Source organism: Haliaeetus albicilla, chromosome 12 (genome assembly GCF_947461875.1).
Source record: "Haliaeetus albicilla chromosome 12, bHalAlb1.1, whole genome shotgun sequence".
NCBI lineage: Eukaryota > Metazoa > Chordata > Aves > Accipitriformes > Accipitridae > Haliaeetus > Haliaeetus albicilla.
Window position 1 is genome coordinate 27,393,532 of NC_091494.1, and position 24,761 is coordinate 27,418,292.

General features: G+C 46.5%; 2 protein-coding genes across 9 annotated transcripts in view; one reads left to right on the plus strand and one right to left on the minus strand.

Moving 5' to 3' along the window:
- Positions 1-961: 961 nt before the first annotated feature.
- On the minus strand, positions 962-23,826 carry ANP32A (acidic nuclear phosphoprotein 32 family member A). 3 transcript variants are annotated; one of them, XM_069798675.1, is made up of 8 exons: positions 23,599-23,826; positions 7,626-7,775; positions 7,352-7,474; positions 5,634-5,832; positions 5,329-5,427; positions 3,648-3,745; positions 2,566-2,626; positions 962-2,355 (listed from the first exon to the last, which is right to left on the minus strand). In XM_069798675.1, the coding sequence occupies exons 1-8, from the start codon at positions 23,650-23,652 to the stop codon at positions 2,294-2,296; spliced, it is 846 nt and encodes a 281-aa protein (XP_069654776.1). In that variant the 5' UTR covers positions 23,653-23,826; the 3' UTR covers positions 962-2,293. The 3 variants fall into 3 exon arrangements, with proteins under 3 accessions (XP_069654776.1, XP_069654777.1, XP_069654778.1); XM_069798676.1 differs by lacking the exon at positions 23,599-23,826 and adding an exon at positions 21,308-21,518; XM_069798677.1 differs by lacking the exon at positions 5,329-5,427.
- NOX5 (NADPH oxidase 5) overlaps positions 21,872-24,761 on the plus strand; it is a 51,098-nt gene continuing 48,208 nt past the window's right edge. For 3 of the 6 annotated variants that reach the window (XR_011327159.1, XR_011327160.1, XR_011327162.1), the window contains exons 1-2: positions 21,874-22,450; positions 23,051-24,176. The gene's annotated coding sequence lies outside the window, so the exon portion shown is untranslated. Of the gene's footprint in view, positions 22,451-23,050; positions 24,177-24,761 lie in introns of those variants that run through there. The other 3 variants (XR_011327158.1, XR_011327161.1, XM_069798678.1) reach the window with 3 other exon arrangements.

Genomic DNA, 24,761 nt, shown 5'->3' on the forward strand with positions numbered 1-24,761 from the left:
AGGTTCATCGTGCAGGAAAGGTCAGGTCCAGTTGCTGCCTATTCCTTCTAACAGCTCGAGTAAAAAGCTATGTCTTTGGAAAACCGAGTTCCCCAGTACAAAGGCAAACTGAAGTCTGAGACAGAGCTGGTTTAGAGCAACACAAGATTTGGGTTGTAGCTCTAGAGCTACTGGCCCTGCCCCTGCGTTACCCAGGGCTGGCGGCTGCTATTTGCTTTGCAGGAGCCTGACCCTGCCCTGCCAGTTCATGGTTTTGGTTTCACAGCAGATGATCCTGGCTGGGGAGGGAGCAGTTTGCCCAGTTGGATTTCCTCTTAAAAAAACTCCAAACAACCAAACAAAAACCCCCACTCTACACAACGCTTCAGGATAGTGTAGTTTCCCACCTACAAAAAGGCTTGTTTTTTTCCAAAGAGATCTGGTTAAGAAGAAATACCTGATCCTCCACAGCTTCTCATGCTCTTGCATGGCACAGAAACTGAATTTTAAGTACACAGAATATGCTACTTGCTGTGCCATTCACCTTTAAGACACAACTCATTCACAAGAGAGGAAAACTCACAAGACAGGAAAACACAGAGACCTTGCTCTGGACTGGCAGTAAGTCACAGCAGACAGCCCTTGTCCTGGATGACCAAAGCTCCTAGATATACTAACCCAGAACTCACACACCAAACCACAGCACCGCACTCAGACGAAGGAAATCAAGAGTTCATGCTGGTAACACAGAAGAAACCCTCATTCTGAAAGAAAAATGGCATACCATTATTTGCATTAAAGGCACAACACCTCCCTTGGTTTCACCCAACCATGGCTAAGAGTAGTTTTTATGGTGCAAAACGTATCGTCAAGCTACTAAAAATATCAGGGTATTTACCAGAATAGCTTAGTAAATGCCTTTTTAAAAAGGTATGCAATTCCTTCCCAGTGGCCCATTTTACTCAAATAAGCCACAGAAAAATTGTATAAAAAGATTTATTGAAATTCATCAATGACAAACAGACATAAAACTCAAAGTTTGGCTCTTCTGGGAAAAAAAACTGTTGCAAATGTATTTATACAGATGAAATATTGACTAGGAAATACAAGTCACTTCTAAAGCTATTTTAAAGAGGGATATGAAAGTAAAACTGTACATTCACTAGGTATTTTCAGTCATTTTACTGACTTCCACTAGGTAAGAAAATACAATTTTGTATTAGTATCTCGTGCTTGAGTGTATGAAAAGAAACCTCCTACCCTACATGCTGAACTGCCTCCTGTATTTAGGTTTGTAAAAATTTTCAAAGTATATAGCACAAGTGGAAGTAGTTTCTCATCACTTAAAATTGACTAGGTGTTATATATTACAGACCAAAATAGTACACACCTTATTTAAAAGGGTTGAAACATTTTTTTATTACAATTGTCAAATTCATTTCACTAGTAACTCAGGAATTAGGAACACTTTTTATATATATTTATATATATATTTAAATGCCTGCCATTTTCAGTGTATTGGCTATACCCTAGCCAAAAAAAAAAAACCAAACCCAAAAACAAACAGAAAGGAAAACACACAACACACAGGGCAGGGAGGGGGGATTGCAAATTCACCCCACAAACCAGATCCAAAGGAACACCCCAAAAAAACCCAACAAAAACATTTGGTCACTATTTACATACAGCAAAATAAAAGGTACCTACAAAAGCAGGGAAAGCATTGGCTGAAAATGGCAGTCATTCACGGACAGGCAACAAAGAAATCACTTTATCAATATGCCATTCTCACACCTGTTGCTGTGGAGGGATGCTTTGCCTAAATTTGCAGCATCCCCCAAAAAAATGCTTATAATGTATTTAGTGACTGGCAGCGGTGGAAAAATCCCAACAACCAATGCTATTCAGCTGTCTCAGAACAGAGTATGTGTATTTGGGGTATCATCAACTGATCTTAAACTTTTTTTGTCTTTTTTTTTTTTCCAAAGATGTCAAACTATCCACTCCAATAATAAGAAACAAATTACCACTTGGTTTATACTTACTATTGCAGTTACAGGGACTGAGAGAGGGCCACAAAGAAAAAATTTAAAAAGAATAGGAGGAGGAGTGGCAGTAAAAATAGTATTTTATTCCCTTGCCCACCCAGTCTGCTTCTCCCTCTCGTTCCCACAGCAACATTACAATCAGAAAAAAAAAAAAAGAAAAAAAAAAGAAAAAAAAAGAAAAAAAAAGGTTGGGGGTGTGGGGAGGGAAAATACAGGGTAAAAACAGTCAAATCACAATAGGAAATTTTCAAAATAGGTTATTCAGTTTAGTCATCTTCATCCCCTTCATCTTCAGGTTCTCGTTTTCTCTTCTGTCCCCGTTCTTCATCTAGAAAATAAAACACAACTTGAATCACATGAGTGCTCCCTCATACTGCTGAGGAGTTGAACAAGTTCAACAAGCTTCTACTTTGGCAACTGGCTTACTATCAAAGGAGCAGGAATACAAACAGAAGCCTGTTTTTTAGACAATGGTATTTGACTTTTTAAAAAAAAATTATTATTATTATCTCTAGCAAAAACTGGATTGCTGCCGTACCAGGCTCTTCTTCATCTTCATCGTCATCTACCTCACCATCGTTGTAGCCTTCTTCATCCTCCTGAATTAGAAAAAAATAAAGGAAGGATTAAAAAAAGTCAGTTTCAGTACAGGACCCTTCACAATTTGGCAATATCCAAAAGCATTTTACAACAGAGAGAAAGTCCTTGAAGTATCTTAAACAAAAACCAAACAAAAAGGTAGACACTTCCCACACACTTATATAAGTGCGGTTTTTTGCTACAGTGTAACTGCACCCTGGCCCAAGTTTCATTGCAGAAAATCAGAAACAATCATAGCAGCCACTTCTAGCTTCAAGTCTTCAGTGAGAATATGGTTTTATACTTCACGCTGATATGCAGCTGCAAATTTTCTTAAGATGTCCTGAGTTTAGTAAAACTTGACTGGTCAGTAGGAGAAGGCACATATTCTAGGGGTAGAGAGAGTTAAAACACAAACAGACACCTCCAGAGCTTGAGGAGCTGCTGTTGGTTTTGAGAAGAGGCTGACCAACCATTCAGGAGTGGCAGTTAAGTATCTAAGATTGTTTGACTGGCTGAGAGATAATATTACCTCCTACAGTCAAATTTTAGCCCCATCCCAGTGGTTCTGCTAACAGCAAAGTCTCAGCAGACTGTGACAGGCTCAGCACACCCTACACACTGGAGCTGGACTATGCTAAGAATTTAAGCATCCTGAGGAATCACAAGGTACATGCCCAACGAGGAACATCGGTCTGAGAGCACAGTCAGTAATTCACGTACCACTCTCTTGTCTGTATGGAGGCTGTAACCCCAGCCCTTCAAAGGCCCCACAAACTAGGTCTGCAGACGTTCCCGATAGTATTTTTGACATCAGCCCAATAAATAGAATGATTTCATGTCAATGGTCACTAGATGGCAGCTGGCTCATAGACAGGCATGCCTCAAAGCCACCCCCCCCCCCGCGATGCTTCTCAAGTAAAAAAGCAAGCACACGCTTGAAGTACTCAAAGCCTCCAATATTTGGTCCATTTCTTGCCCAACTATTCCCAGTTAGAGCATGTTCACTCTACACCCATTATTAACTGCATAAATCCTTACCTCCTCTTCTCCGCTCACATCCTCCTCTTCTCCTTCTTCTTCTTCCTCCTCATCTTCTTCGTCTTCTACTACCTGAGCATCATCATCATACTCCTCTTCTATACAGTCAAACAAGATTAACCACTCAGACATTTAAAGTTTACTTTTTTTCCAACATTGCCACCTGAGATGTGACCTCCTAGCGACACAAGGAGCAAATGGAAAGCATTGCTTAAGGTCTGTACAGAATTAAAGGTAGCTCTCCAGCTGCTAGACAGGACTAGATGTAGTCCTGTGCCTCTTTAGCCTAGTGACAGGGTAGTGTGGCAGCTGCACCCATGGTCTGAACTGCTCAAGGGCTGCAGGGGCCTTGACAGTAAGTCACAGCAGCCTCAGGACTGCTTTAGCTTCAGCTGCTCCAGTTCCCACTACTAATACGCATTTCTGAGCCCATGGGACACTTGCAGCTCTTCATCTGCAAGTGTTCATCTGCTCCCACCAGGGATAGAGCAGACCTTGACAAGCCAACCACGCACTGGGAACCCTCCCCAAGGGACAGCCCTTGCCTTTATGCTGCCAGAGCAATACAAGAGGCTCACACACAATCCATCTTATGGGTTTGCAATCTCTTTTCAAGAGTAAAGAGATTAAATGCAACTAGTCCAAGCAACAAGCCAGAAATTGTTTTTCCATGCTGCAGGAATGGTGTTATGGAGCTTTTTCATGCATTTGAATACAGGCCCAAACTTGTACTCTGATGAGGAGAACCTGTCCCTGCTGAACCTGCGTGCTGCTGGCTGAATGCACTGCTCTGCCAGGCACTGCTCTGCCAGGCACTGCTGCAGCACTCACCCCTCTCACCAGAGCTCACATTCAGCACTCGAGGGAAAAGTGCAAGTCCAGCTATTCTGCTTTTGCTGTGCAGCTGGGTTTGAAGAGTCTAGCAAATTCCCCAAACTCAGCCGGATACTCATCCGACTGGTACACTGATGCCTCTGAGTGCAGTCTGCCGGGGAGGCAGAACAGCACCTACAGCGCAGTGGGACCCACCGTACATTTTCCTAACACTAAAAAGTTGCTTGCTGCCTAATTAGTGCCTTTCACAGAGCTTGCCCCAGGCAGACTTCAATACATACACTCTCCTCTCTTCTGCCTTATCTCAACTAGTTCATTTTGTCCTCACAGGGCAGCTACAAACTCCTATTAATGCCTTGGCTCCTTTACTTAATTCCTTGACTCAGCTACTTTTTTTCTATGCCCGGTCTGGTTCTCCACCCTACCCTTCTCCATCAGTCTCTACACAATTGCTCATACCTCCCTGACTACACAGTTCCTGGAAAACTGCAGTGTGAGCACGCCATCCTTTCTTACCCATTTCTGCCTTATGTCCTCATCCCCTGGGGTGTACTGTTCCCTGAACTCTTTCAGGGTCTTACTCCTCCTGGTCCCTGTCTTCTACCACCCTTTCACTCCCTACCTTTCGCTAGAGATAAGACTGAGATAGTAGCTCCTTCAGGCCCTGCCCATCTTCTCTCCCCTCATTCCTTCAGAGGAAGCTGATATACTTCTGCTTCACATCAATTGGAAGGAGCTGCTTGAGGACACCCTTCTCCTGCCACCAAGTCAGAGCTGGAAGCAATATGTACCACGCAGCACAGCAATCTTTCAACTTACGTACACCAAGTAGCACAAATTCACATACCGTCTTCATCTTCCTCGTCGTCGTCTAAGCCCTCCACGTACCCCTCTGCATCAGAGTCCGGTGCTTCTTTGTCATCTCGATCTTTCACTAGAGATAAGACTGAGAAAGTAGCTCTTTCAGGCCCTGCCCATCTCCTTTCCCCTCGTTCCTTCAGAGGACACTGAGGTACTTCTCCTTTACATCAGTCAGGAAGGAGCTGCTGAGAACACCCTTCTCTTGCCAACAAGTCAGAGCTGGAAGTAAAATGTACTAGGCAGCATATCGATCTTTTAACTTACGTACACTAAGTAGCACAATTCACATACCATCTTCATCTTCCTCCTCGTCATCTAAGCCCTCCACGTAGCCCTCTGCATCAGAGTCCGGTGCTTCTTTGTCATCCCGATCGTAGCCATCGAGGTATGTGAGTTGCGGGAGAAGATTGAATACGTTTTCTCTATAGTCGTTCAAGTTGGTTACCTCGCAATTGAAAAGATCTAGACTCTTCAGGTTTTCTAACTTTTTCTGCAAAGAAAGAAAAGTCTCTGAAGTTCAGTGTTACAATAATTCTCTACACAGCAGAGAATGCAATAGCAGCCAGAGTTTATGTGCTCAAGAGCTTCCCATGACAAAAGGGTCATTTTCATCTCTGCCTGCTAAACTGGTGTGGAACAGCAATCTGCAATGCCTGGCCATTGCTGCTTTGGTATCTGAGAGCAGAAAATGCCCTCTCTCAAGATCAGCATCTTGCAAGTAGAAGACTGAAGTCTGGAAAGAGGTAATGGTGCAAAAATCACACATGCTGCAAGGGGCCAAGCTAAGAATAAGTAATAGTCCACTCAGTTATCCCAAAAGTAAAAGGCAAGATATTGGAGGCAGCAGCCAGGTCTATTTAAACTACTATTTTCAATGGAAGAAGAAACAGACTATTCTTTGGATGCAAGGATTTTGCTAAGAGAGATTTTAAAAATTTTAATGACTGTACCTTAGCCTTTGGAAAAATGAAAAAAGGCTTAGAAATTGAACAGGAATTAAATTCCTGGTTTTAGTTTGGGGTTTTTTTTGAGGTAGTCTGCACTGCCCACAGCACTTCAAAGTACTAACAACAAAAGCACAAGCAGTTGAGGATTTGTATCAAGTCTTATGAAATATCTCCCTTCTGGAGTTCAGTCTGTAAAGCAACGGTGACATCAAGAAAACAATAAGCCTGAAACTGGGAGCAGTTACAATCTTCTCTCTCATTTGTTTGTTACATGAGTTTAATGGCTCTGCTCTTTCCTTCTGCTGGGGGAAAGGAGATCCAAGATGGACTCGTCTGAAAACTGCTCCTTGAGACATTTTAAGAGCAAGCATTTGGGAAACAAGCATGAGCCAAAACTCTTCCTTTCTGGAGAGCAAAGGGCACACAAACCAAGAACTAGAAAACAGCATTACCAGAATTGACACTTCGATGCTTTTTGGAACCGTGACCTGACAAACTTGCTCTCAGCACTTGAAATAAGAAGTATAATGACCGTGAGCAGGAGAGGCAATGGAAACCAGCAGGAATATGTTGGAAGCTCAGCAACCTCTGCCCAGCTGCAGCGAGCAACCCCATACAGAGGCACATGGTGCTGCAGCTGGCCCCTGCCACCATCAGCACACGCCGCACCCCTGGGCAGAAGTGGTGGCTGGTGATTTTTAGACCCAACACTTCAACAGAAAACACACCGAGCTGAAGCAGAGCATCTGGGAGAGAGACCCGTAGCCCACACCACCGTGGAAAGCCATGGTTGTCCCTGCAGAGCCCGTGGGGAAAGCCCAGCCCCGGCAGCGGCCAAGCCGCAGCCACTAGAGGGAAGCAGCCACCGCTCATGCTGCCGGCACAGCCCCAGGGCAGGGCTGAGAGACAGCCCGGGGCCAGGCTGAGCCCCACAGCAACCTGGCTGGAGAGATAAGCACGGAGGACACTCCACTGCAAGCTGCTTTGGGACCTTCCAAGCCCATAATGCCTCTACTCGTCACAAAATGGGGTTTGATTTCACCCTGTACCGCATCAACTTACCAGAGGTTCTATTGTACCGAGATCTTTTATTTTGTTGCCGCTTAGATTTAGATGCGTGAGGTTTGGACACTTTTCTGCCAACACTTCCAGTCCTCCTGAGATTCTGTTGTCGCTTAGCTCGAGCTAAAAGGCACATAAACATCTTGAGTTTTTAGTGCAAACATGTACCACAAAGCAGTCTGGTCAGCTACATTACGTTTTTATACAAACAACTATTTGACACATGCAGTAGAGTGCAAAGAGGGAGGGATATGGCATAGGACATTTTATTTACCTTCTTAAGTTTGTTTAACTTTGGTAAGTTTGCAACTGAGGTTAAGCCTACGTTGATTGTACTTAAGAATTCCAGCTCTTCAAATTCATCTGTGAGGCCTTCGATTTTGCCTTCGTATGACCTACAGTTGTCAAGAACGAGTTCTTTAACCTGGAAAGAGAACAATGCAAAATGTGCATAAAACGTTCTGCATGGAGGATAAAGATTTCACTCACAAGCAAAGGATGGCACAGATCAGGCAAAAATGAAAGGTATTCCAGTAAACTGGTAAGTATGGGAAAGGTTACTTTCAGTCTCTGATCCCTACTTTTGCTAGCATGGTTAGCGCTGTTTCAGAAACAGAGGTATTTGGCTTTGCTTCAACTGCCCACCTTGGTATTGTTCTAAGAACAATGTAAACTGTTCAAAAACATTAATCCTGATTTAACCAATTTGACTGTTAGAAGTAGCATCGTATTTAGTAAATGCAAGCAATAAGCATTCTAAAAAATATAAACCCAACCTATTTATTTTTAAACTAACCTACAACTTTGACACTCCATACAACTCATGTGCTATTACAATGCACCATCAGCTGTTAAAATAGCTTATTTCTGCATGCAAAAATTATTTTAGCTTTTCAAGCGTGGAGAGATTACTGTCTCCTCAGACACTCCTGAAACCTAAAGAAGGTACTAGTGATCCTAAACCAGGTCTTGTTGCAGTCCTCCACCCTCACCCCTCCTCATTAGAGTAGCTTAATAATGATAGTACTTTAGGGGAAGATCTCCAGAGAGGCAACTCCTTTCTTGGGGAACTGCAAGGGATGTGTAGGATGATGCTGGCAGGGGAGGTTCCATGAGCATTGCTGCTGCAGCAGCAGTATACCCCTTATCTCCCTCGCCCTGTTGCAGCAGGGAGGCTCCAAGGAAGAGGTGATGATAATGTCCCCATGGGCCTGAGCAGCACAGGACCTGCCCGACAGCCAAAGCTGGACAGCCACACGGGTGTGTACAGTAAGTTACAGCCTGCAGGGTTTTGTTGTTGTTTTTAAACAGAGCACCAGTCTTTTTGCAGGTGCTATCTTCAACAGACACCAAACAACAGCATCAATACAAAAGAGCCCCTAAATACGCCCCAGCCTGAATAAGACTGCTCCTTTTCACCCTAAACCCAGGTCAGCCTTATGGGATTCAAGTCCCTCAGTAGCCAGCATGAGCTTTCCTGAGCTATGGGGAAGCTCTGCCACTGAAGACTATGACTCCACAGGAAGGGCCCACCCATTTGGGGAACATGCAGACATTTTCACACCGACGGAGAATTTCTGGGGATTATTTCTCCCCTATAAAACACCTAGGAAAATCCATCCTTCTGCGTGCACTGCAGACTCCATCCCGTGCTTGAGGTTTGTTTACAGGTTTGGAGAGGGAGGGAGTGGTGCTTTATGCTGAGGATGGGATAAAAGAAGTCTGCAGTGTATGCAGAAACACGAAGCAACTCTTCGTTTCACACCAAGGACAGTTAATGTGCAAATATTTAATTTTCTTAATTTTTTTATTACTGTAATCCCACTGCTCAGAGAAGAATCCTATGTAGTTTTATAGCTCCAAATAACATCCCTAGATTTCTAATTAAATCCCAGGCACTGAAGTCAATAGGGAAGTCAGCCCAAAGCAACACAAGAGTACAAGTGATTCATTGAGAGTAGGAGGACCAGCGTTAGACAGGAAATATATTTTCCAAGACTCTACAATTTTCCTAGAAGAATTATGATAGGGAATGACTACACAAAAGTCTTCCAGAAGAATTTTAGACTGGTTAGAATAAACCAAAGATCCAGGTCAAATGCTCCTGATCCCAAATACATCTATTCCACTGGGGGAAAAAACCCCAAACAACAAAACCCCAAAAGCAAACCACAGAAAACCCCCTTTGCTTTGAAACTTAGACAGCAGGAAAGCCATTTTAAAGGCAAACATGCATATCTTCTTACTGTAACACTATTTAAGTATCAGGATCCTCCAGCGAGATCAATTTGGGGACAAACACACGGTTTTCTCAGTCATCTGCTTCACACACACACAGAGCTCCCGCCAAAAAAATTAAAGAAGGAAAAAAAAAGTAAAATAAAAGAAGCTCCACCCCAAACCCAGACCATACAGCAGCTACATCCCCCCTTCCTTGCTCACCAGCACACGAGGCCCCTGCCTGCCCCACTATCTCCTTTGGCCAGCGAGGTGGCTCATCAGGGTACCCACCTAACAGACACATTTTGGAGCAAGGAGGGTAAAGGAGCACAGCTGCACTGTGCCACATGAGAAGAGGTTCTCTGCAGAAAGGGGCTGATCTCCATGCTGTGTAGAGCGCAAGGTCTTTTTTTGCCTTATCCTCTTTGCAAACTAAGTTTGCAAGAGCACACATAGGAAGATGAAGCAAGGCAGAAGGGATTTCAGGGAAGGAAAATGCTCACAGCTGCAGCAGCCAGCACAGTTTAGAGTCAGCTCTGGCTCTGAGTTATGCAGCAGACCAAAGGCAGAAAGTGAAGCAGCGCCTAAACCTCACACTGAGAAAGAAATGGCATCTGCCCTCACTCCAGGAGGTGGGACATCCATCCCTTAATCCTCCCCAAACGCAGGATGGAGAAGAGGCAAACAGGGAATCGGACAAAGCTTCCTCAGGGGTAGAGAAAAGATTTAATGGGGAGCTGGAAATAGCAATGGATGCAGAAAAAAAACCTCTTTAATATGGTGGCAGAAGAGCCAACTGGCTTCTACTTTTAGTTTGCTCTTTTGAGGGCAAGACTGCGGTTTCCTCTCTGCTTTTCAGAAAACTTTGATACATAACTGCAATGCTCTCTTCTTCACTGCACCCAGTACCAAGATACTGGGCAAAGGTACAGTCAAAACAACTCCACAGCAAAGCTATCATGGAATAAAACCAGCCAGGTCTGCAAGTGGTAGAAAGCTTGGTTGAATCGAAGAGCTCGTTTAGGAAAACAGCAGGGTACAGGCTCCTAACACTCCCCAAGTGCAATCACAGCAACATAATTTCAGTGCTTATGTGGTCAGAGGTATATTAATACACTGAATTGCTTCTGAAAGAACATGACTTCATAAAATAACATTCAAGACAAAATTAAGACGGCTTCATGTTCTAAGAGATTTAAGAATCCTGTAGAAAATACACGCATGCAAAAGGAGGACAAACTGGGCTTGCGGGGCTTCTCCCAACTTCACTGCCACATGCGCTCTCACTGCTGCATCACACCCAATTCTCTTGCATACAGTACAAGCAGTAGAAACTACCACCAGCTTATACAGTTTTTCTAAGTATTAAAATTACCCTGCAGCTCTTTGCCCATAGCCTCTCAGCCTGTGCTCCTGCGCATCCCACTCTCCTCCACTTCCACTCTCACTTGCCATCTCCTCCTTAAGAACTTGCTGTTTTGCAGCTAACTGGAGAGGGCACTGCCCTCCAAGGCCCCTCTGGATTATTATCAGGACACTTTTCCAATGTGCTGGCTGCTGCACAGAGGTCTCTTCTCAAACCTTAGCCCCTTTGTGAGGATGTTGGGCCTCATCCAGGCGTACTACAGCCTTGACAGTTAGTGAGCTCATAACTGTGTCAGTATACAGAGAGGGAGAAGTGGAAAGGTGACCTTAGTAAAGCTACATTCCATCTAAAACAGCTCACTACCACGAAAGTATGACAGAAGGACTAAAACCCTATTCCTCGTTTGTTTTTCAGAAGTCTTTGTAATCTTAAGGAAAATTCCACCTCCTGAATCACTCTCCAAACATCTACTGAACTTCCCTGAAAATGCACAGTAAGACTACAATTTTTACATTTCTTTCTCATCTTCTGTCACTGAAACACAGAATAAACCTTTGCCTGATGCAAGTAGCCTGGGCGAGCACCCTTTCTGAGTCTTGTTATATACCTGAATGAAATGAGTGGGCCTCAGCTGGTCTGAACCAATTTAGCTGTATCACACTGCAGTCTCTGTAATAGTACAGACACAGAGATAAGCCATCAGAATTAAGGAGGACAATCTGAACACATTTGGAGAGAGAGGCTAAGGGAGTTAAGTGTCCTCAGCTAATTTGTGTTTAGCTGCATCAAAGACAAGAAGATAAAACTTGCAGAAGTTGTGTATCATTAACTGTATCACTGTCTATACCACAATGCATAAGCAAATCAAAGCACTAATTGGAGTAAGTACTAATATGAGTACTAGTAAAAGACAAACCACATGACCTTTACTTATCTTCACAAAAAACTGCTACATAGTGAGAAACAGTAGAAGAGCAACACGCCATAGGCAACCAACCACCATGAACAACACCGCAACACTTAACCTAAACAGCTAAGAAGGCACCCACAGGTGAACATCGAGCAGAAAGCCTAACACGTGGGTGGCTAGGTTGGTTCCCGTCGTACGTAACCATGTCTTCGATAGCATTTAAGATAAGGCACCATCAGGTGCTTGGGTAGGGATATTACACATCGTACACCTTCAACTGTCAAGCGTTTTGCACCCAGCCTACCGTTCTGCCTTGTCCTCTGCGTTTCTGGAGTGGCTCAGGGCTCTGCTACCCTCTCCCCAATTCAGTGTGTGCCATCTGCTCCTACTCCAAGCATACTTCTGCTTGAGCGCTGCTGTGTGGTTTTCTGGTTATCAGTCCTTAGTTTTCAGCAGTCACATGTAAGCAAGGAGACTGCTGCTTCTTCAACAAACTCTTCAGACCACGCGCCTTGGACCTGTTCTCCTGTGGTCATCCCAGTTTCTATTTCTGATAGTCCCAGATGCCTTCAGCACATGACATGACATCACATCTCTGTTAACACATGCTGCACTGTTAACTGTGGATTACAGCATCCCCTATATCTCTTCATGACTTTCATGACATCACACTCTACATTACTGCCTGCTTGATAACCAGGGACTCTTATCTTTTTTCTACTATGGTTACTGCATTAAGCTGTGTTCCCAAATGCATATACAACATCCTTAATATAGCCATGTGGTATACTGCAAAACTCCAACCTACTCCTAGGGTAAGAACAGGCAACCATGTGTAAGCAGCCACTGGCTTTCATGGCAGTCATCTCAAGTGACATCTGGGACTCACTCACTGTGCACAGTACCTGGCACACCTTCCCCTACCTCCCTTTCCCAGTGCTGGCTGCCTCTCTGGAAGGGACCATACTCTCATCAACACACACGCAATCAATAGAGTATAATCACACACAGACAACTGTTAAGCTGCACATGTCACCACCTTAACCTTTAATCTATATTTCCATTGTAACACGTAAAAAGGCTAAGTCTCTACTTCAGAAAGCCTACAACCCATGGGCACAGAGATCCATGAAGTTGGGACTAAATTCCCAAATCCCATTCTGTAATTGAAGGCTTAACAAGGTGACAGAAGGACACAGTTGTGAATATAATTTTAAAAGATAAAAGGTAAATTTACAAGTACAAATACCACTCTGCTGGCTTTACAAGCAGAACAGCAAAGGCTGTAACATCTCATTTTCAGCACAATGGACCAGATGCTTTTGAAGTGTACATTGCATATGGTACCCCTAGGACAGGAATATCCCACTATGCGGCATTTTTATTGAAAAAGCAGGTAAAGATGAGGGTGTTAACTCTGTCCTGCACTGCTCTCAACCAAATGATCCAGGGGAGCATTCAGAGAAGTCCTCCATACTTCTTAACCCAATGGAAACCTCATGTGGAGGAGGGCAAAGCTGTGGAAAGAAGGGAGGGGAGAGCAAGGGAAGCCTGTTGTGGTAAGTGGTAGTGAAGTCCAAATTACTTTGAAAGCAGAGACAGTTTTATTCTTTCCCAGATGCACATGCACTTCTTCAAGACACTTCCGTTTCTGTCTGTGGGATTTTTTTGGTCTCAAAAGCCTGCATAGCCCATGCAAAGCTTTGCATCGCTCCACAGTAAAGAAGGACTATTGCTGTCTACTGTAACCAGACTGTCAAGAGTTGTGTCCTCCTACTTCTTGTACCATATTCTAGATCTGTACTCAGGCAGATTTGGGGAACCTTGAGTAGCAACAGATCTGCTTAGGTTTCTATTCCACTCGGTTTGTGCAGCAAAATTTAAGAGAAGCTAGCCCTCCACAGTCACAACGTTCTTGTTTGCTGGGGAAGGCATCAGTTTGACAAGGCTCAAGATACTGCCCAAGTCTTGCAGGAGCCCACTGCTCATGCTCAGCTCCACAGTGATGGTAAGGACATGATGTTCTCCACGCTCATGTTACAAGCTTCCCCCAAAGTTACTACTGGAGGAGATAAACATTGCATGAATTTCCATTTCAGATACTATCTGGAATGTGACTGCCACAGAATTCTTGAATGAACAGCCTACTTAATACCTTGGGCTAACAAAGCTGCTCTGAATGCTCAAAGACGTGATGCCATTTCTGCTCTAAGATGATCACCAAAATGTAACCAACCTGAAGAACTTAATTTTTTTTTAAAAAAAGATAGTACCACATGCCATTTGCCACCTGCATTCAAGATGGATCTTCAGCCATGTTAGGACCCCCTGTGATACAAACACACAGCAGAGCCAGGCTACACATAGTTCAGCTCCTGGTGGAAAACACTGAGAGAAAGAGGAATGCAGAATAATCTCTCGCCCAAATTAGAGCAGCTACTAGGCTGCTGTACATCAATTCAGACACCCCTCAAGAGCTGCTCAGCTTTTCCAGGCTTGCCAGTGCTGCCCATTCAGGCTGTGCCCCCTGCTACCTCTGGCATGCTGCCTGCAGGCAGGCAGGCAGGGGAGGGGAGGGAGGCAGGTGCCATGGCACCAACTGTGCTGGCTTGGTGCCATGAGGGATTCCCCTTTAGCGGGGCAATCCTCCACTGCTCCTTCTGGGCTCGGGGATGAGGATCTAACTGCAAACAGAATTAAATTTAACAGGGAAGGGAAAATTCCGATAGTGTTGACATCCTCTTTCTCCCCCAAGATACACAGGGAAAAAGCAAACCAGAATAAAGGCACCAACTGCAGGTGACAGCAGTTAAGTTTTTCTCCTTACTAAACCAGCACATGATTTTGGATTTTGATACATCCCTTCAAGGCTTTTTTATGAGTATCTGAGATGAGATAAATAGATTTAACTCACTTGCAGTACATGTCTTAAACTAGTTAGCCAACGCCCATTTACCTCGCACAGGCTCTGGTCATTACTGTATTGGGCACAGAAACTGCAATTCCCGGGGCAGGGAGCAATGCTGCGCGAAAGATGGCCATGTAACACAAACCACTTCCCTTGAGATACAGGCAAGATATCTAGCAGCCAGAGTACTTGAGAATTGTATTAGCAGAGGCAGTGACTGACGGCTGGGAAGGGACTGGATGGGATTAATGCGTATACCTTGTAATTTTGAGCAGTGGTCCATTACCACCATTACGGACACCAGGTACAAGCAAAGATCTTCACCACGGCTGAATGCCAGGCGCCTGTCAGGATTTCAACGAAGTTCAGGCTTAAGTTTACAGGATTTCCCCCAGGCACACTCCCCACACCTGGACAAAGGTGTCCCTTCCACCGGCACTCTGCAACTGGCCCCTTCAATACCAAGCAATTCACAAATGCTGAACAAAACATCTTCCAGCGCAGACTGGTTCAATGGCAACCTGCTCCACACTTCTAGCTGTTTTGCTTATTTTATACCCATTCAACTGAGCTAAACTCCAAATTCTTGCAACAAGGTCATGTGAAACTACTACTGGACTTCAAAATTAATCTACGGTTTTTCCAAATGATGCAACCCTGTCAAACTTTCATATTTTAATTCCTCTTCTGCATCTCTTTCTCAGAAACTTCCACCAAACACTTCAGCAGAGGGTTTTAGAAGCCCAAAATTGAACTTCCAGCATCATGCCAATACAGTTTTGGTGCTTCTCATGTTTTTCACTACAAGCACCAATACGCATGGATGTGCACGGATCCCAATACTGCTGTCTTTGAACCATAACGCCATGGTTCTCATACAGGTTTACTCTGTGTTTGTACACTACACCCTAGCAAGCACTTTGTATTTAATTTATTTGATCCAAGAAGCACATGATGAAGAAACTCGGATTTACTCCGGACAAGGGTGCAACAAAGGAATTGCATGAAAATATTTCCTTAGGTACCAAGACCGATCCAGTGACAACACAGGCACCTCTGTGGACATCTGTCACAGTCCGGACTCAAGCAGCTTGTTAAACCGCTGTACCCATGTTCAAAGTGACGCAGTAAAATAGCAGTTTAAAGCCACCTTTTAAACTCCCCTTGAGCTGGGCTCTGTTTATGTTAACTCCCACAAGGATGAGCACAGTCAGCGTCCTCTTTTTGCTGGCCACTCTGCATGTATGGGGGACCCTCCAACACCCCTACACAGGCAAAGGGAAAGGAGCAGGGGAGGGGAGACAGGAAATATTTGTTGTTTTATTTGTTTACTTGTTGTTTTTGTTGGGGGGGGTGGGGTGGTGTTGTGGTTTGTTTTGTTGTTTTTTTTTTTAAATCAAAGCTGCTCTGTGTTCAGAGACAGCTTAAGGCTGCTTGCACAGCTCAGAAAAAATCTGGCTCAATATCAATACATTTACTTTTTTTACCCTCTAATATTTTTCACAGCATAGCTATAAACCCTCAAAGCAATACATATGGCTCCAACTAATTTTACGTCCCTTTGCTCTGTTCTATGAGAAACTAAAGGTCCAAGTGAAACACGTAAGCGGCAGAAGGGTGAAGAGTCTTAGCAATTCTGACTATGTCTTACACTCATATCTAATTACAAGACATCTCCAGTACTAGAAAACTTCCAGAAAGAATAATCTACTGTTGTCTTTCGCAAAAAACACCCCCCCAACCACGAAACCCCATGAGTCACATAAATATACTTTCACACATTTACAAGGGTCAGTATAGCCATATGCATAAGCAACATACTAATTAATAAATCCAGAACACACTCCAGTGACATGAAAAGCTGTTTCATTCAAAAGCATATAGCTAGTTCTCATTTTTGTTTCTACTGTTAGCAGCATAACTCTGTAAAAACTCCAACTATTTCTTTAGATAGACTGTTTCAAATACATGACTAAACTGCTTGATCTTTGCATTAAATGCTTTTTAATATTCACGCTAATGTTGCTTGCGTCTCTCCTCTCTACAGATGGTATCACCTACCAGCAGAGCACTTCGCTCTGCTCCTGGCTGGGGTGGGTGACTTTGCACAGGTCACTTCAGCTCCACATCTCAGTTTCTATTTGAGAAACTGAGTGCCTGATACCACACCCCAAGTGCTTTTCATTCACTGCCAGCTATCATTAAATAAACCAGAAGCAAAACATAAGATTGCATCGCACCTCTAATTTGAAAGTTCTTGTTAGAAATTTTAAGCATTTAGCTGAACTGCTTAGTTTGTTCAGTTGCACGTACTCCGAATTGCCCTCAGCAACAAAGGACTGATGTAGAGACAGACATAAAAGAGAAACACTGCATTTAAATGAAGACTAATTTTAAGAGCTGCATGTTTAATATGGAAAGCAGTCTCTGAATATGTCAGCTGCTATAGAATGCATTGGCAAATCACACTTGCAAAAGATAAGCTTTTCCTAGCCTTTTTTTTTTTATGGCTTTGAAGGGAAAGTGTTTGATAGACCAAGTCAATGGACAAATGAGTGCTCCGGTAGAGACCACAACTTTTACACAGCAGCGTAAAGACAAAACACTAAGGCTTTTCTTGGGGGGGGAGGGGTGTGTGTGTAAGATTTCAGAGGTCATGCTTACATATGCAAGGGCTTCAGGACTGGTTTTCTAGCAACCTAGTAAAAAAATACAGACGACGTATTTACTAGCTATTTTGTCTGAAGGATAGCTGAGCAAGAGAGGAGACAGGAAAAAATTATATGCAGAACAAGTCCAATAGTGTCACATAAATAGCTGAGAAGTGTCCATCACTCCAAAGCACAACAAAAACATCACTGCTCTCTATTCCCACTTGAGACTTGTACCTCGCTGCAGACACAGAGGGTTTGGTTCATCGAGCTAAGCTGTTCGTCAATCAAGACTGCTGAAAGCCACCACGAGTTCTGCAAATGGCAAGCCCGCCTCAGCGGGTGGCATGGAGAGGACCTCCCTTCCCGGCACCCTGGGGAGTCCTGCTCCCTCCCAGACATGGAGCTGGGATCCCAGAGCTGCCTGGGATTCTGGTGTGCAAACCAGAACTACTCCCGTAACTCTTCCTTACTTTTAATTCATTCAAAAAACATCCAAGACACAGCACCCACACGTTTCATAGGTTTGGTTCTTATTTTTCAGGCTTCTCCAATTTACCAATACCTGTACCTTTATGGCAGGAGGATGGGGGGAGTAATCCACAGAATGAATGAAATGGGAAGAACCAGTCAACATCAGCCTTACGGGATGTAAATATTTAAGAAAACAGCCACTGACACTTGTGCCACCATTCAATGTACATTTAAAGATGCATCACTGACATAGGTAATACGGTCCTTTAAAATATTTTATCTTTTACTTTATTTAAAAGTCCTAAATCCCTGCATGTGATTAGTGGTACCTCGAAATATTCAGGAGTTTCTGATGTACCTTTAGAGCAGAACAGCAGAAAGGTATATTCTATTTATTGATACATAACACACAAATCCTGCTGCAAGCATGGATTGTAATAGCTAGGCTTAAGCCTACAAGATTTGTACTGAGTTTTGGGGGTTTTCCCCCCGCCTTTTTTCAAACAACTTGTTTCATTTGCTGGGCAGGACAAGAACGCTTTTTTCTTCAGGAGATGCATTTCTTGATGGACTACAACACAATTACATCAACTAAACCCCAGCTATTTCTTGTAATGCATTTTTATCAAGCCAGTATTTGGACATACACCTGAATCATACAGAAAATTTTGTAACTGTCACTGCACTTTACATACTGCTGGTCAAAAGGGAATTCTCAAGAGTTGAGGGTTAAAAAAAATTAAAATCTACCATTGCTACTTTCTAGCAGCATCACAGGGAAATGGGAAAATTAGGCAACCAGTTTTAGATCCATATACTGGTGTTTTTCAGTTCTACATTCATAGTTCTTTTCATATGCTTAAAACTTGGTCCAAGTTAACAGAATTTGCCAAATATTTCCCTGGTCAGCCCAGTAGTCAACTGTGAAACTAAACTTCAGTGAGGACAGCTCACACATCACACCTGTTCTCCAGCCCGATTTTTGTGGGCTGCAGTCCCTCCAAGATGAGCATCCATCCATCCATCCAATAGGATGCTCATTTTAGAGGTTTGCATCTGAAAATTCAGAGACGTGAAAACCAGCTGTTATGTAAACTTGGGAGGGTGGCAAAAAAGACAGCTACTTCTTTGTACATTTATACCCGGCTGTCAGCTACATAAGTGGTTAAGTGATACAAGTCCGCAAAAATCCATGATAATCCGCACATGCTGCATAGTTTGTACGTGATCTCATGCCTCCCTAGACACAACCATATCCCACTTTGTTTCAAACCTAGAGTACATCCCCTTCCCATTCTGGGGTTGTTCAGCCTGGGGAAAGTGAAAAAGTATGTATCTGCACACATACGCAAGACCAAAATTTTTTTTTTAAATGCAGGTCTTTAAAGTGAAGTGTATCACTTTAAACTCTTTACTGTTCTTGCAAGCATCACAACAAGGAACTAGCTTGGGGAAAAGAGCCTTTTTATTTATATTCTTCATTTGAAAGAACACTTTGTATAGATGCTTGCACCGTATTTCCCTTCAGTTTTAAGATCTACAGAAAACCAGAGAGAAATCAGACTGTCAAATAAGTTTTAAAGTGCAACAGAGTTAGAAGAACTGTAAGAAATACTCAATGTTACAGTCAGTATTTTATCACTGTCACAGTTTTGAGCTGATAAAGCACTAAGTCCTCAGACTAAATGAACTGGCATGGTAGCTGTACACCAAGGAAGATGAGTTTTGTGTGTAATTTCAAAAACCCACCTCCGTGTCACACAGCTAAGAGCTTTAGTACTGAACCTGTTCCACCGTCTTTGCATTTTACTAATGAGTTTACGATAGGAATGAACAAGAATGCCCACAAACATGCCCAGGTGAGCAGCCCCTCTGCGAGGTCAGTGATTTCACCTACCAGTTCCTGGAGGAAACCCCATGTAAAATAATTGTACCTGGCCCATTCTAGCAAGCAGTTAATTATAATAGAAAACCATGATAAACAAAGCAACAAAGGAAACAGCAAGTGCACTACTGTTAAGTGACCACTAAATGTAACGGGACAAAAAGTTGAAATATCTGGGCAGAAAGTAGATGTGCAAGCTCAATTCTGGCTGTACAACACACAGAAAAAAACCCCAAATTTCAAGCTCCAAAACCCCAGACCTCTCACCAACACTGAATTCGTATAAAAATGGGAGGGTGAATTAAAAAAAAAAAAAAAAAAAAAAAAAAAAGAGGCCAAGGAAGAAATGGCTCCTATACAATCCACTTCAGGACACTTATGTTTTATTAGTCAACATGTAACCTAACAGGATTATATGACTTAACAGCCCAAAGCAGCTAGCTCAGCTGCATAGTAGCGCACAGTATTCTACACAAGAACCATGTTAGCCAGATCAAACTGTAAAATATTAATATAGGTTCAGAAGGAACAACACCTTATCAACATCCTATTATCTAAGTTTGATTTACAAAAAGTTTTGATCCTGTATGCTCTGATAACAGGATATACTAAGTATACATAAGTATAAGATGTACCACAAAACTTAAGCATGTATTGGGCAGAAACTCCAAAACAAGTATATTCACAGTTATTTTCACCAAGATTTATTTACATTACACTTAAAACTTTGAAAATAATGATCCCCCAGAAGGAGGAGAAATACTGCCTATCTATCAAAGCAGAGACTAACAAAAACAATTCACAGAACCATCCTGTTCATGCCCAAAGACTTACCAAAATCCATAAATAAATGATGTTGGCTTCTAAACCCTAGTTCCAAGTATTTTAGCTAAAGCTCTAGCTGGATTTAGCTGAATTTTATTTAATAGATATTTTAGAGAAACAGACTTCAAACCGTACACTTAATTCTCCACGACACAAAAGCACGTGCACACATCTGTAATCAATGGCTTTACAAAACAGACTCTAAACAGAACAGCATTCCCAAATGGCATCTCTATCCCCCTTCATGTGAAACCAGAAAGATTTGGCTTTATAATGGGGGCGATCACCTTCGCTACCTTGGGAAGACCGATAACACGTAACTCACTGAGAGAGCTAAAGGCTAGCAGGTAAAAAGAAAAAGTAACAGGTTAAATAAGCCTTCTACAACTAACTGCTGTAGATTTCTGCGTTACTGAGGGACAGTGAACCCCCACCAGATCAGAGCTCTCTCAACTTTCTTTGACGTAAGCCAGAACAGAGCAAAAACTGAACACAATCCAAGCCTGGAAAAAAGGGGGGGGAGGCGGGAGAAGTCCAGCTTATAGCTAACATACTTTGAATCAAGTCTTTAAACCATAGGTCTGTCTTCATAAACGGTGAATAAGCCTCCAGCAGTAGGAGTGATGGACAAATCCACCAAAACTAGGGGATAAAAAAGCAAAATAATAATAATAAAATAATTTTTTAAAAAAAGGAGCTCCAAAAGCAGAGACCTACCTTCCCGCAGGGCCCTGCCCAAGAAGAAGGCATATTCCCAGCGCCGCGCTCCCTGCCCGGGGGGGCTGCAGGGCACCCCCGGCCCCGCTCTCGCTCCCGCCCGGGCGGGCGCTGCCGTGCGCGGGGCGGGGCGGGCAGGTGCGGCGGCGCTACCAGCCCGGTGGGGCCCGATCCCCGCGGCAGGCCGGGGGCGGGAAGACGGGCATGCCCCCGCTCCACGGCGGCACCCGCGGGATTAAATAAAAATAATAATAATTAAAATAATAATTAAGGAGGGGGGGGAGGGAAACGACGGCGCCTTTTTACCCTCCTGGCTCGTCCCGCCGCGGTCGTCACGAGCCTCCTCCCGCCCCGCGCTCGGCGACGGCGGCGACAAAATGGCAGCCCCGGCGACGGGCAGTCATGTCGGAGAGGGCGCCCGGGCGCCCCTCCGCCGCCGCCGCCGCCCGGCCCCGCCGCCGCAGCCGCAGTGCCGGTGGGAAGGCCCCCTCCGCCAACGCCTCATGTCGCACTTCCACACATCGCCGCTATCCCCCCCCCCCCCCGGCCTGCCAGAGCGGGAGCCGGCGGCTGGCGGGCCGGGGCGGCGGGGCTCCCCTCACGGCCCAGCGCTGAGGGCCCGGTGGGGCGGGAAGAGCCGCCGCCCGCGACCGACCGTTCCCTCCGCCGCAGCTGAGGAAAAGGAGGAAGAGGAGGAGGAGGAGGAGGCGGCGGCGGCGGAGGGGAGGGGGGGAGGAAAAAAAAAAAAAAAAAAAAATATGGCGCCGCGTCCTACTTGCGGTGTGGCGCTGGCCGGGAGCGGCTCGGCGGGGCGGGGGGGGCGCTCGCCGGCCGGCCCCGCTCGCCTCATTGTGCCCCCCGCGCCCGAACAATGAGCCCCCGCGAGCGGCGCAGGGCCGGGCCGGGCTGCGCCTCACCGCCCGCCGGGAACGGCGGCGTGTACAGCGGCGGGAGCCCTCCTCCCCCCACCCCCCCGTCCTCGTCCTCCTCCTCCTCCTCGCCCAGGAGTTTTTAAACTTTAAAGAGCAGGTTACATCGACCTGCCCGCCTTTGTCCCTCGGACACCGCGCTTGGCCACCGAAAAGCCGCGGGGCCGCGTCCCGCCGCCTTGCCTCCGCCCTCCCCCCAGCGCCCCCCGGAGAGGTACGTTCCCCCCTTCTTCCCCTTCCCGTTCCCCTTCCGCGGCGGCGGGGCCGGGGCGCACCTCGCCCTCCCCGGCCATTATGCAAGGGCCTGGCGGCGGCGGGCCCCGCCGGGGGATGGCGGGGCGGGGAGGGGAGGGGGCTTCCCCGCCGCTGCCCTCAGCCTCCCGGCGCCCCGAGTTCGCGCCCCGCCGGAGCGGGTTCGGGGCCCCGCCTGCCTCCGGGTACCCCCCGCTGGCCGCCCCCGACTCTTTTGGGGGTGGGTTTGGTTTTGGTGGGGGTTTTTTTCCCCTTTTTTTCTTTTTCTTTTTTTTTTTTTTTTGTCCTGACAAAGTTTTTCTCTCTCTCGTTTATTCCGCGAGACGCGGAACAACAACCTGAAGTCCGGCCCCGGGGGAAGGGGGAAGGAGGGGGGGGGGAGAGAAAAACACGCACACGCACACATCCAGCCTTTTTGTGCGTGTGTGGGGATGGAGGGGGTGGAGAGTGCGTTTATTTCTTGCAATATTTTTTTTATTCAACGCTCGCGCTACCGGCGGCAATACCCGATCGCCAAAAACGCTAAGCATTGGTTTAAAATTCTTTTCTTTTATCTTCTCAGCATCTGGAGAGAGGGAGAGAGAGAGAAAGGGCGCGTTCATGAGGACTACAAAGTTACAAATATGGCTCCCCAGTCTCTCTTGCCTGATCACTGCAAAGAAATGAAGACGCACTTTAAACTAAACCATTTGCAACTCACTCGCAGTCCCTGTCTGCCTCTCCCTGCCCAGCACCCAGTACAAATATTTGCGAACTAAACACGCCAAGAGAGGAGCACCAACTTATTTTTATTTAATGCACGGGCGAGCCCTCTCGAAGGCATCGCACACCAGCAGAGTCGGGAGCAGCCTCTAGTTTCCCCCTAGACCATAACGCGTGCGCCTTCGGGCACCCCCAAATTGGGGTGTACGGCCCCACACGCACAGACACACACACACACGCACACACACACACATACACACAGGTAGGCACCTCAAGGGCAGCAGCGGCCCCGCCGCCGCCGCTGCCCCCCGAACCCCGCGGGGTTGGGATGCCCCCTCCCCCCCCCCAAAAAAAAAATGTGGGATGGATTTTTATTATTAATTTTTTTTTTTTTTTTGCATTGCTTACATCTGAGGGCGTCCTGTTCCGCAGCTCTAAGTGGATCCTTTTCTTCATGTCCATGTCCGTGGCTGGCGGGAGTCGCTCGCTGTCCCCGGCTCCGCTCGTGCAGTGACACCGATGGAGACCCCCCCAAAGCCAGCGCGGTGAGGGACTTTGAGGGCTCAACCAGCTCCGCTCGGAATCCCGAGCCCCAGCACCGCGGCGAACACTAACCTGATAACTGCGGAGGCGGGCGCTCCCGGGGGCTCCGGCCTGATTGACGCCCGTCCCCGCCAACCGCGGTTCCGCAACGCGAGGCCGGAGCCAATGGGGCGGGCAAGGGGCGGTGGAAGCCAATGGGGGAGCGGCGAAGCCGGCCAGGGGGACAGCCCGGCTGGGAGCGGAGGATCATTCCGTGCTGGTGGCTGATGGGGAAGGAGCGGCGGCGGCTCCGCGGTGGGGATGGGGTGCGCTCTGCCTTCGCCGCCCGCCCCTCCGCTCCCCCGCCTGCCGGATCCTAGGGGAGGCGCCGAGGCGCGGGGCGGGGAGCGGCCCTAGAGCCGGAGCCGCCCGGGCAGGGGCGCGCAGCCAGGAGGGAGGGAAAGGTGCGGAGCGGGGCGGCTGAGGGGCGGCGGAGCGCGAGGAATGGCGCGCGGGCCAGCCGGCGGGGGGGGGGGGGCGGGGAGAGCGGGAGGCGGGCGGACCGACCGACCGACCGGCGCGCGGGGGCGGGGCGCCGATCTCCTCAGCGGCGGCGCCGGCCGCGAGGGGAGGCGAAGCCGCGCTGCTCTGCCGGGGCGCTCCGCCGGGCCCTGCCCGCCCTGAGCGGGCTCCCCGCGGCGGGAGAGCGCGTAGGGTGTTGGCGCCGCTTGTGCCGGGCGGGGTCTTGGTCGGCGCGGGGTGTTACCGCTCGGGGTCCCCCCGCTGTGGGTGAAGGGGCTGCTGAGGGCTCTGGGCAGAGAGAGGGAGGACAGGGAGGCGTTGCTTGTGCAGAGAAGGCCCGGGTCGGTCGATTGCCGCTCTGGAAAGCTTCCCTGGGGATGCTTGCGGCTGCTCTTGAGCGTAAGTGTCACCAGAAGCCTCGCAGTCTCTCGGAAGCCTGCTCTTGCTGTTAGTCACGTCCGGTCGTCGGACGAAGCGGTGGGGCAGGGCCTGGGGTGCCAATAGGAGGTACGTTCTCCGGTGTCTTT

Coding starts and splice junctions, on each gene's coding strand:
- ANP32A (XM_069798675.1), bottom strand. CDS start 23,652: ATGGACATGAAGAAAAGGATCCACTTAGAGCTGCGGAACAGGACGCCC. Junction 7,475..7,625: donor AGTTAAACAAACTTAAGAAG/GTAAATAAAATG, acceptor TGTGCCTTTTAG/CTCGAGCTAAGCGACAACAG. Junction 2,356..2,565: donor TGAAGATGAAGAAGAGCCTG/GTACGGCAGCAA, acceptor TTTATTTTCTAG/ATGAAGAACGGGGACAGAAG.